At 42.5% G+C, this 12755-nt stretch overlaps 1 protein-coding gene across 1 annotated transcript; it reads right to left on the bottom strand.

Moving 5' to 3' along the window:
- Positions 1 to 3221: 3221 nt before the first annotated feature.
- LOC120288256 (uncharacterized mitochondrial protein AtMg00240-like) lies at positions 3222 to 4559 on the bottom strand. The gene is made up of 2 exons (XM_039301902.1): positions 4478 to 4559; positions 3222 to 3616 (listed from the first exon to the last, which is right to left on the bottom strand). Exons 1-2 carry the CDS (start codon positions 4557 to 4559, stop codon positions 3222 to 3224), a joined length of 477 nt encoding a protein of 158 aa, XP_039157836.1.
- Positions 4560 to 12755: the final 8196 nt, after the last annotated feature.

Below are 12755 nucleotides of genomic sequence, written 5' to 3'. Positions count from 1 at the left end.
GCTCTCTCCTGTGTTTTTGTTCCTGTGGTTCTTGCAGGTCTGCCCCCCTTTTGCAGGTTTCGCGTGCGAAACAAGGTGGAGGAGGACAGAGGCTAACGTGGGCCGGGCCAAGAGGGAAAACGGGCTCAGCCCCTTCCATGTTTTTTTCTTTTTTCTTTTTTTTTGTTGTTTTTGCCTTTTCTTTTTGTTTTCTTTTTTTTTTGTTTGCTTTGTTTGTTTGTTTTTTTTTTCTTTTTTAGTGGCTAATTCATAATCTGTAGACAATTAAATACTAAACAAAAAATGGGAAAATTTAGGTGTCAACAAAGGGTCAACCCCGAACGAGAGGGAGAGGATATTGTTCCTAATGGTTGGACAGCGACAGCTGAAGATCAAGAATCAACAGAGGGGTCATGTTGAACGGAAAGCGACAATAATGTTGGTGATGATCGTAGGGCGAGGGTCGACTCCAAACAAGAGGGAGATAATGCAGTTCCTAATGGTCAAATAGTGATGGTTGAAGATTCAGAATTGGCAGACGGATTGCATCGAAGGGAAAGCGATAATGTTTATGTAGGTGAAATTATCATAAGCAGCCATCCGTCAAAAGCAAGAAGATTGTCAGAATTGCCAGAAGAAGTAGGGCAAGAGGAAGAGAACACCCCAGGTCACTACAGTGATCGAAGGAGGACGATGATGATTCATGATGAAGAATCGATGGCAAGGTCTCACGGACAAAGAAGAGACGGCCACAATTTCACAGTAGATAGCACTGATTCGAGTTTAACGGAGTGGCCATTACTTGGTTCCATTCGTGGAATGAGAGATCAAAGGAGAAGGTCATCACGGAAGCCATCAACTTCTTAGGAACGGTGCAGTTTTTTCTTGGAATAAAAGCGCACGGATTAGTTCCTTTTTGAGCTTTTATTGGTTTTAGGGTTTCGTTAGGCATGACCAGTGCTCTCTGTGTATAAGGATTTCTGTTGAAATTGGTTTTCATGGAATTAATCACTTTGTGAGTGATGTCTTGGCAAGAAACAAACGAGTGAGTACGAGTTTTCTTCAATAGACCCTCGTTATTCTCTTCATTGATATAAAGGAAATGAATTTTCCAAATATTAATCATAGTTTTTCTCACCAATTGTCATTGTTAATCAACATCTTGTGATTCCACTACTCGTTTGTTCCCAAGATATGATGAAACCAGCTGCAGGATCAAAAGATATGACTGCTGACGGCAATGAGTCTAAAAAAAAGATCAAGAATGTTACAGTCGCCTTAAGTAGTCATTAAGGCTACACAATTATGAGGACCTGATTTTTCCATTTTTTGTTCTGTTGGTGGAAGTTGGGACGGCATGGACATGAGAGTGGGAGATCATTAGATGCTTGAAAAGTAATTGATCGAGTACTCTATTGTCAATAGACTGATATGAATAAGACCAAAGTGAGATTATATTTTTGCTTTTGCAAATTTCTATAAATAAAGAAAAGTAAGCAATAATGCTTTTGACATATTGATAACTTTGTCATCTATGTTTTCTAGTTTGATTATCGAATTTCTCCAGTCGTATTGAAAAAAAGCAAGATTAAGTAGGTAATGTGCAGCAAATTAATCGGAAATATTTTTCCAACTTAAAGTGGTTCGCGACTCAACAAATACTATATTATATTGGAGTTTTATCATGAAAGAAAGTATGTGATGAGAACGAACAATCTTAAATATACTCCTTTAAGTTACATAAAACAGAAGTCAAAGAAGACAACCTTTTGAAAGATGCAGATGCTTGGGCAAGGTAGAGATAATGCAGAAAAGAACAAACTTCTCAAGCTGTATTTGCATGTGAATAGAAATGACGCTCTTTTGCCATTTAAAAAGATAGGAGAGGAAAAGGATCTGATTTGAGATTTTTCTTACGGGAGCTGCAATGGTGAGTGTGACATAAATCTAAAAGTGTAAAATATACAAGTTATGGATCTGATTTTTCTTACGGGAGCTACAATGGTGAGATGAAAAGGATCTGATTTACCATTTAACAATTGATTGATTTTTCTTTGAGAAGTTTACGCTCATCAATAATTAGATTTTTTTTTTTTATAAATAAGGAGTACATCATTTTGTCTTACAATATAGTTTTCCACTGTTTTGTGCTTATGAAATCAAACACGTACATTTTTTAATTGGTTGCCCCAAATTTTGAGAAATCTAATTGGCAGACTAAAACTGTCTTTCATTTTTTTTTTTTCCATGGACAATCTATTTGAGAGGAAAAATATCATGAAAAATATCTTCCATTTTTTTTTAACTTAATCTACAATATTCCATTGGTTTTGCTATTACAAAGATTTAGTGGTGGGAAGGATATCGCCAATAAAGAGAACTTTTAGTCACGATGCCAGCATTAGTAATTATGTTATCGAAGATTCATTTACTCCTCTCTATTTTGCAGATTAAAGAAAAAAACCGTGCAACAGAGGGGCAATAAAACTGGAGATAGTAACGATGAAGATAATGATGATCCAATTAACCTAACCTAAGTCAACATAAAGGAATTAAGGATAGGAGAGAACAAAAAAATTAACTAACATCCAAACTGAAAGAAACCGAAGGTGAAAAGAGAGTGATCGAGAAAGGAGTAAAGCTTTTCTGTATTTCCTCAATGAATAATGTAATATGTACAGATCCTATGTAAATAGAGCTGGAGATGTACAATTAATGGAAATAAAGAATCCTATGTATCAATCTAGATATGTATCTAATCTTTAATTGATATGTACATAATCAAATCAAATTATAATCTCCAAAGAGAATATTGCATATCTTCTAACACTCCCCCTCAAGCTGGTGGCTTGTAGACATCCAAGACGCCTAGCTTGCTCAGTAGATATGCATGTTGTCGATGACATAGGGGTTTGGTGAAGATGTCTGCTGGCTGCTCTGCTGTGCCAATTCCTTCTGTCTCAATTACCCCTTCTTGAATCTTGTCTCGTGTGAAGTGACAGTCTACTTCTATGTGCTTAGTCCTCTCGTGCACTATAGGGTTTGCTGCCAATTTGAGAGCTGCATCGTTGTCGCAGAATAATTTTGTCGCTCCTTGGACTAGTATTCCGAGGTCCTTAAGTAACCCTCGTATCCACACTACTTGACAAGTAGTTTTTGCCATAGATCGATACTCAGCTTCGGCCGAAGACAAGGATACAAAGTAGGCTGTTTCTTGGTCTTCCATGAGAGGAGCGAATCTCCTAATTTGATGCAAAAAGTATCCAAAGGATCGATCTTCGACTAGTAGGACATGTAGCATAATCAGCATCACAAGATGCTCTCATCTTCATGTCACATTGTTTGGACAAAAGAATTCCAAGTCCTGGACACCTTTTCAAGTACTTCACAACCTTCAATGCAGCTTCCAAATGAGATCGCTTTGGACTGTGCATGAACTGACTAAGGGTCTGTACTGCATAAGAGATGTCAGGTCTAGTCATGGTCAGGTATATGAGCTTCCCGACAAGTCTTTGATAACCTGATGGATCTTTGAGTATGGGATCATCATTTTGTGATACACTCCTATCATATTCTGAAGTAGTCAACTTAGTGTTTTGCTCAATAGGAATCACAGCTGGTCTGCATCCTGATAGGCCTGCTTTTGATATAATTTCTAAGACAAACTTTCGTTGACTAAGAGAAATTCCTTGATTAGATCGAGCAATTTCAATTCCAAGGAAATATTTAGGTGCTCCTAAGTCTTTAATGTGAAAGGTAGCATGTAAATAATCCTTGAAATTGTCTATGGCAGCCTTATCATTTCCCATAACAAATATGTCGTCGACATATATCATTAAATAAATGGATGACATACCTTTAGTCCGTGTGAATAAAGCATAGTCATGTTTAGACTGCTTGAAGCCTACTGTTATTAGAGCATTTGCAAATTTGGCATACCATTGTCTGAATGCTTGCTTCAATCCGTAGAGGGATTTGCGGAGACGACATACTCTATTCTTCCCCGTCTCCGTAAGCCTTGAGGAATGTCCATATAAATCTCCTCATCGAGATCCCCGTGCAAAAAAAGCATTATGCACATCCATTTGATGTAGACTCCAATTATTAATAGCAGCAACAGACAAACAAGAACGAACCGTGACATCGGTAGCAACCGGAGAGAAAGTCTCGTGGTAGTCAAAGCCTTCCTTTTGTGTGAAACCTTTGGCAACCAACCGTGCCTTGTATCTTTCAACGGAACCATCAGCACGATATTTGATCTTGTAGACCCATTTGCAGCCAATTGGCTTGCGACCATAGGGTAATGAAAGAAGATCCCATGTTTTATTTTCAATCAAAGCTTGTAGTTCCGCTTTCATGGCCTGTTGCCATTTTGGTTTAATGGATGCCTCATCATAACTAGATGGCTCATGTTCTTCTGATAGGCGACTAATGCAACATCTATGTTCCTGTGATAATCTATGAAAGGAAACATATGATGAGACTGGATATTGAGTACCTGGAGAATGAGTTGCATAGATATAGTCTTTAGTCCAGGTAGGAGGTCGTATGGTGCGACCAGAACGCCTTGGAGGAGTCATGTCTGTATTTGGCGCACTGGTAGGTGCCGACTCTATATGCTGATTTTCCTCAGCATCATGGGAATCTTCGAGTCGTGATTCTAAAATTTATTCTGAGCGATCGGTGCTCTCAACAGGTGTTGGTGTTGATACTGGAAGAATTGAATCAGTGGAAGGAATGTACCTTGATTCTTCCATGGGTATATAGGTAGGACCTTGAGGGACTGTTTCATCAGATAAAATGCTATGGGAAGGAGCTGTCATCCCTGTATTTGCATCCGAAGTTGTCCTCGAAAAAGGAAAATGTCTTCATGAAAGATGACGTCACGACTTACCAGAAATTCTTTTGTGGAAATGTCTAGAACTTGATATCCCTTTTTCAAATTGGGATATCCCATGAAGATGCATTTCTAGCTCGTGGACTGAATTTGTCTCTTGGCCCCTTTGTTGCAACAAAACAAAGACATCCGAAGACCTTGAGATGCTGGAGTTCTGGTTTCTCCCGAAATAGTAATTCCAAAGGAGTTTTCCCTTTAAGAATCCGAGTTGGCATTCGGTTGATTAGATAAGTGGCTGTGATCACACAATCTCCCTCATAATTGTCTGGAACTGACGCTTGGAACTTTAAGGCTCGTGCGACTTCTAATAGATGACGGTGTTTCCGTTCTACCATGCCATTTTGTTGTGGTGAATAGACACAGGAGCTTTCATGTTGTATGCCATGTGTAGTAAATAGTGAGGAGCAATCATGGCTGAAGAATTCTCTCCCATTATCGGAACGGATCCGCTGTATGGATTTGCCAAACTGATTCTTTGAGAGTGAGATAAAACTCTTCAAATGAGAATATGTCTGATTCTTAAACTGCATCAAGAAAGTCCAAGTCGCACGAGAGTAATCATCGACTATAGTGAGAAAATATCGAGATCCGTCATGATTTAATGTGTGGTATGGTCCCTAGATATCCACATGAATTAAGGAAAAAATCTCACTAGTTCGAGTATTACTGGACGGAAAAGGCGAACGTGATTGTTTAGCAAGAGGACATATATGACAATGTGAATTTGGAAAAGAAGCACTGTGGCCCAATCTCAAATGCATAATGGAATTTCTATCATTGGTAGTCAAGTTACACAATGATGACTTATTCAAATAATTGCAGGGAAAATTACTTGAAAAACTATTCCAGAAAATAGACCTTCGAGAGGCTACCCAAGCCCATCGTTTCCCGGTCGAAAGGTCCTGAAAAAACATGTGTCAGCATTGAAAATGACCCGGCATGAATTCTCTTGACAAGCTTTGGACACAGAGATTGTCACGCCCGAACCTCGAGCGCCAACATCCCACCATGGTCATGCAAATGCGACATTCCCAGGTAGTGTCGCCGACCCCATTCATTTATTATTGCGCAAGCGGAACGTATGATAAAACCCCTGACAATAAAATACGAGATAGAAAAGTAGAAAGCAAAATCACAACATAACACTTAAACATAATTCAACAAAATTACAAACAGGGGTTTATGGCCAACATTCTACAAAAGATTGGCTCTTAAAAGAGGTTATCCTACGACCTACAAGTCGTACATGATCTCCAATCCTTATGACTTCACCTCTCCAACTCCTCAAGGCCAACCAAAGCTATCTGGCCGCTCCGTCCACCGGGGACCTGAAATGGTTATTCAATAACCACTGAGACAACGTCTCAGCAAGTTCAACCCCCTAAACCCCTATTAGAAAGAAAATACGCCTAAGGGTGGCCTAGCCACATCACACAGAAGACTTATCTCGCCTCAGTTCCCTCCGCAGTTAGCGCAATTCAAATCACTCAATCACGAGATAGTAAGAGGAACTTAAACAACCGAACGTATTCACTTTCATATAACCAACAACCGCCGGGGGGGGTCCTGATTATAAGACTAAATCGTTATGACACGTCCCATTCCATGCCACACAATTCCGTCCCATAATCCGACACATCAACAACACTCAACATGCATTCCAACAAATCAATCATTGCTCACGATCACGGCCCACTCGGCAAAAATTAGAATCAGTGGCATCACGGCCCCACTCGGCGCGACCTTTATCGGTGGCACCACGGCCCCACCGGGCGCGACCTTTATCAGGTGGCATTTCACGGCCTCATCGGGCACGACCTCTAATAGGTGGTATTTCACGGCCTCATCGGGCACGACCTCTAATAGGTGGTATATCACGGCCTCATCGGGCACGACCTCTAATAGGTGGTATATCACGGCCTCATCGGGCACGACCTCTAATAGGTGGTATTTCACGGCCTCATCGGGCACGACCTCTAATAGGTGGTATATCACGGCCTCATCGGGCACAACCTCTAATAGGTCACAGCCTCATCGAGCACGGCCTCTAATAGGTCACGGCCTCATCGGGCACGACCTCTAATAGGTGGTATTTCACGACCAACCGCCCCTCAATTTCCACATTTAGGATTTTATAAAGAATCCTCATAAATCGAAATCACATTCAATTCACGACACGGGGAACGAACAGGTTCCCTACTCTTAACGGTCAACGAACCCTTTCATTCTGAATTCTTTAATTCGAAATGACTACCACAACCAATCATAAATATCAAATTCTAAATGCACAACAGCGATCGACACGAAATTTTGAGCAAATAAGGTCCCAATGAAAATTTTCGGAATTTAATAGATAATTAAATTTATTCCGAAAATTAATTAAATAATAATATCCATAATTTTCGAAATCCCCACTCAATTCATAATATCCAATCATCAATTTCAAAATCCGAATGTACCGTAGCAAACGGCACGAAATTCTAAGCAACCGGGGTCAAAAATAATTTTTCTGATTTTTTTTTTATATAAAATAATAATATTTTAATAATTTCGGATTATAATATAATATAATATTTTCCAGAATTTCAAAGCACTTACATAATTCAAAACTAAAATCATTTTGTGTCACATCAAGGCTTAACTTTAAATAACTTCTTTTAACCTTTAATTTAAACCCACTTTAACATAAACCAACATCTTAATCCAATTTATAATTAAATGCACTAATCCACACACCTAAACTTACTTAATTTAAACTAAGCACACCTAGGGCATCATTAACACTCTAATCAAGATTTAGTGAGTTAAACTCACCGGATTAGCGAGCCGAGCGGACCAAAACGACGAGGACGACGCGATGATCGACTTTCCTCAAAGCGGGCCGAGAATCCGGGCTCGGGAAGGCGGCCAAAACGGCCCACGAAGGGGCTGCCATACCCATTTTCTTCTTCTCTCGTTTGCTGCTGGTTAGGGGCGAAGGAGGGCAGATCCGGGGCTGGTTGGGGTCGGGAGTGGGCGGAGGAGCTACGGCGGTGGTTGGCGGCGATGAACGGCGGTGCACGGCGGCGACAAACAAGCTCCGGCAGCTCTTGCGCGAGCTGAACAGCAGCTCGGGACGACGAGCTGGGCGAAGCGGGCGGAGCGGCGGGCGGGCGCGGGCTTCGCGCGGACGACGGTGGCAGCGGCGAGCTTCGGCGACGGCGGCCGACGGCGATTCGGGCTGGCTACAGCCAGCTTTGACACCTCCTCGATCCGCTGGGTTTTCAAGTAGAAACCGGAGCCGGAGAAGAGAGGAGAGAGGGGGCGTGCGTGCGGGCTAGCGAGCTGCTAGTTCTCGGTCGATTTTCCCCTCCCCACGTCCAAGAAGTTCCAAGGTTGAAGATGAAGATGGAGAGAGAGAGAGAGAGAGAGAGAGAGAGAGAGAGAGAGATGGGACCATTCCCTTTTCTTTTCCTTTTTCCTTTAATCCCACAAAAGTGGCCCACCATGACCTCATGGATGATGTCATACCCCACTATCTCTAAACCTCCCACAACATTTTCCAATGGTTGCAATTTCATTTTCCGCCGGGGTCCAATTCTTGTACATCCAATTTCTTCAATTCTCATCAATTCTCTTCCAATTGAGTCCAATTGAAGTCCATAAAATTAATCCAATGTCACTACACTTTAATTCACATTTTCACTTGTCTATGGAACCAACTTAAGTCCCAAAAGCACGACCAAAAGCGGGCCTACTAATTTCTCGAGCCAAAATAGCCATTCTCTAATTTAATTTCTAAAAAATTCTGATTACATGAAAAATCTTCAAAGATGAATTAATGATCTTAAAATAATTCGTGACACACCCAGACTTCCAATTTCTGAATTCGGGCTCAATTTCACGGTTATTTTCACTTTGGCACGATACTAGCATGGCCCAACCTACCGGGTAGCCTTTAGAGATTTTTATGCATTTGACTGTGATTGATCATCTCAAGCCACAATGTACATCTTTGAAACATTGGCGACTTTCGGTTGTCGGGGTAATCTCAAGGTTTCAAATACTAACACAGGGTACCCAATCGATAGAAAAGTCGGTCCAGTACCGATCGACACGAATTGTGCGATCTGGTGGAATCACCCACACTTGATCGCATGCTTCTGTCGAGTCGACCTATCTCCGATCTTTAATCGATTTTAATTGTGCCATAATGACCCTTGCAGACTAGCTCAGTCGAAAGGTCGCTTCCTGGTCAAATTCTCGAGTTTGATGCATTAGAAACTCTTAACAGCTTCACCCGATGGACTAGTTTCCACATGAGTGGCCGACTCAAGGAAAAGAACTATATGCGTGCCAACGAAATGACCGTCTCAATTTATTGAAAATAGAATTGGAAAAATCGGGATGTCACAGAGATCAGGTTAAACGGAATTCGGGACATAAAGAACATTTCTAAGAATAATTTGTGAGCTGAGATTGACTTTCTGTTTCATGAACATGAGTAATATTCCCGTTGGGCAATTGCACGAGAAATAGGGAAATTCAATCTGTCATTTATACTTGAGAAAAATCCCCTGTCACATATAATATGGTCGCTTGCCCCCGAATCAATTATCCAAGTCTTTTGGATATTGAATTAATCAAGTAATGAATAATACCTAAGAAACTTGCTCCTCTATTGGTTGTGTCCATTTTCTGAATTGCCTCCATCAACTGATTATACTGACTGTATGAGATAGGCTGGTCAAATTTTTTTACCGGTCGGCCCAGTAACTTGGTAAGCTGCTGAAATCCTTTTTTCTTTTTCACCAGGCTTTCCATGCAACTTCCAGCAATTATCAATTGAGTGATTTTAATACGTTTGCAGTAATCACAAAATAATTTATAATTGCCTTTAAAATTTCTTCCGAAATTTCTTGATGACGTGGCAAGCATCTGACAGTCCGTTCCTTTGATTGTAGCGAAGATCTGGCCGTCCGATCCTTTTGTCGCAAGCGGCTGTCCACCGTTGGATCCGATCGAGGGATCAAAAGCTTGCAAGCCGTCCGATCCTCGTGAAAGATCCTGACCGTCCATCCGGTCTGATTTAAATACCCTAGATTCCTCTTCAGCAAACCCTAATTTTGCCGCTCGCCTTTCTCTCTCGCGATTTAGGTTTAGGGTTCTGGAGGCCTCGTCTCGCCGATCTCCGAGTGCTGCGAGTGTGATGCTCTCGCCGCTCCTAGCGTGGTCTGGCGACGTCGCGTGTCGCTGACTCTCTTCTTGCATGGCCAATTGAAAGATCCGCCCAATCGGCGGCATGGGATCCATGGCGAGGATCTGCGAGCGAAATCCGAGGTAAGTCTCGTTCAAAATGAGGAGAAAGTGTGTAGCTTTCTCCCTATCTTTGATGGATCTGTATTGCTTGAGGGTGGACTCCGGTCCCACGAGCTTCTCCTCGGCCGCCTCGAGATTGTTCCACAGAGAAGAAAGTTTATTGAAAACGGCTGTGACCATGATATTACCCTGTTTCAATTCACTGAGATCTTGCATGAGGTTGAAAATTTTTGCCTGGTCCAGCTTCCCGTGCATTTCTTGTATGTTTTCCCACATTTCTTTTGCATCTTCAGTTGGTGGGAGTCCGGACGCGACCTCGGAGGAGACGCAATTGCCGATCCAGTTCGGATCGGGCGGTTGCTCTTCCTCAGTCGGGGCCGACGTTCATCTATGGGAACTGGAATGGTTCCGTCGAGGAAACCATCTTTATCTTTGGTTGCTAGGGTGCGCCGGAATTCCTGCGACCATCTTGTGTAATTTTCTGTCCCGGTCAATTGCTGGCTGATGAGCCGCAATTCTGGTCCGTCGGCATTAGAGACGAACAATGGATCGCCGGGTTTTGGTCATCCGACGAGCGCCGCTGCCGGAAAAGGTAGAAAGCCGGGTGCGAGATTCGGGTAGGTATTTCCTTGACCCGATTCGTTCGCCCCAATTGGATACCCCGCATGATAAAAACCCGGGTAGGGATTTGTTCCCATACCCGGCTCTCCCGACCCGCTCAACTGCTCCGATCCGATGGCTGAGCTTGCCCCGTTTGTGGTTGGTGGGCCTCCATCGGTTTGGATGTAGCTCTGGTGACCCACATATGCAGACGATGATGGATTTGGGTTTGCCCCGAAATAAAGTGGATATGGAATCCACTGGTATGGTTGACCCGCCAAGGGTTGCCCCACATTGAATTGAGTCTGCGTGGGTCGCCACTGAGGGGGTTAAAGTTCAGTCTGCTGACTTATGGCTACAAGTGTTGCAGGTTGAAGATCAGCTTGCGGATCATGGGGAATTACTTCTTCAGTCGGTGAGTTCCCAGAGACAGAGATGCCGGTTTGCGGGGAGGTCATGGTGAGTAAAAAAAAATCCTTCGGATATTAATTCTAATGCCAAACAGGCCTCCCTTTTGCGGGTTGAGGAACTGTTTTGTGAAGAAGAGAGCGGAAGCAAATCAGAAGCCTGGAAGCTCGGATACCATGAAAGAAACCGAAGGTGAAAAGAGTGTGATCGAGAAAGGAGTAAAGCTTTTCTGTATTTCCTCAATGAATAATGTAATATGTACAGATCCTATGTAAATAGAGCTGGAGATGTACAATTAATGGAAATAAAGAATCTTATGTATCAATCTAGATATGTATCTAATCTTTAATTGATATGTACATAATCGATCAAATTATAATCTCCAAAGAGAATATTGCATATCTTCTAACACAAACTTTCTCTGGAAATTCTAACCCTTCATTTTCCATTGCTAAAAATCTTTATTTTCACCAAGAATATTCATCCCTGAAAATCAATTTCACACAAAGGCTTACACACAAAGAAACCGAAAATAAAATAAAATGAAGGAAGCGCCTAACGAAACCCTAAACGAAGAAAAGCCCGAGAAGAAACTTATCATCATGCTTTGCGAGAGAGATTCCAAGAACATACTGCATCATTGCTAAGGAATTTGTATGGTTTCTCTCCCTCTCGGTTCCATCTTCTTCGTTCCTTCTTTTACTCCCGGGCTTCCTTCTTCTTCTCGCCGCAACCCTCAAACTTTCGAACAGTTGTGGCCATTCCGTCTCGCCTCGATCCACCGCCAGCGCTCTCCCGCATGACAGAATGCATCGATTCTGGATCTTGAGTTGCGGCACTCGATTATCCATTCGACGATTCGACCTCGTAACGGCCGCTGCCTCGAACTTGTATTAGTGCTATCGAGTGTCAAAACGTGGTCGTCTCTTCTTTGTCCGTGAGACCCCTCATTGATTCTTGATCGGGAATCATACTCGGCCCCTCCGCGATTCTTGGTCTTCGACCTCGCTATTTGATCATCGGACGACCTTCTCTCGCCCTTGTTCGAGTCAACCCTTGCCCTTCATTCATCACCAACATCACCGTCGCTTTCCCTTCGATGCGATCCCTCAGCCAATTCTTGATCTTGGGCTGTCGCCGTCCGATCATCGAGAACGTTCTCCCTCTCTTGTTCGGGGTCGATGCTCGCGGTTCGATCATCTCCCGCTCAATCACCAGCATTACGCTTCGCAAAGCAAAAATGAAGTTCTCTGAAGTTTGCATCAAGTAGTAGCGACCTGGTACCGAATAATTAAGTTGCCTTCGATAAAAAAGAATAAAACAATCAAGCCGCGATGCGATTGTGACTGCGTTGATGATTCTCCGGGCTTGTCGCTATTTCCGCTTGTCCTTTGTGAATCTTGGGCTCTTTCCTTTAGATCGAGAGAGAAGAGAATTCTCTCGGTTCTCCAAGAAAGAAAAACCCGTGTAACTTCAGCGGAAGACTTAAGCTCGTATGGTTGTCTCTCTCTCGAAACTCTTGGATATATAATGTAAAATGGCTCTGGAGGTTTAATTTGCAGGTGGCGATACG

Source organism: Eucalyptus grandis, chromosome 9 (assembly GCF_016545825.1).
Source record: "Eucalyptus grandis isolate ANBG69807.140 chromosome 9, ASM1654582v1, whole genome shotgun sequence".
Taxonomy (NCBI): Eukaryota; Viridiplantae; Streptophyta; class Magnoliopsida; order Myrtales; family Myrtaceae; genus Eucalyptus; species Eucalyptus grandis.
This window is presented reverse-complemented; position numbering and strand designations above follow the sequence as displayed.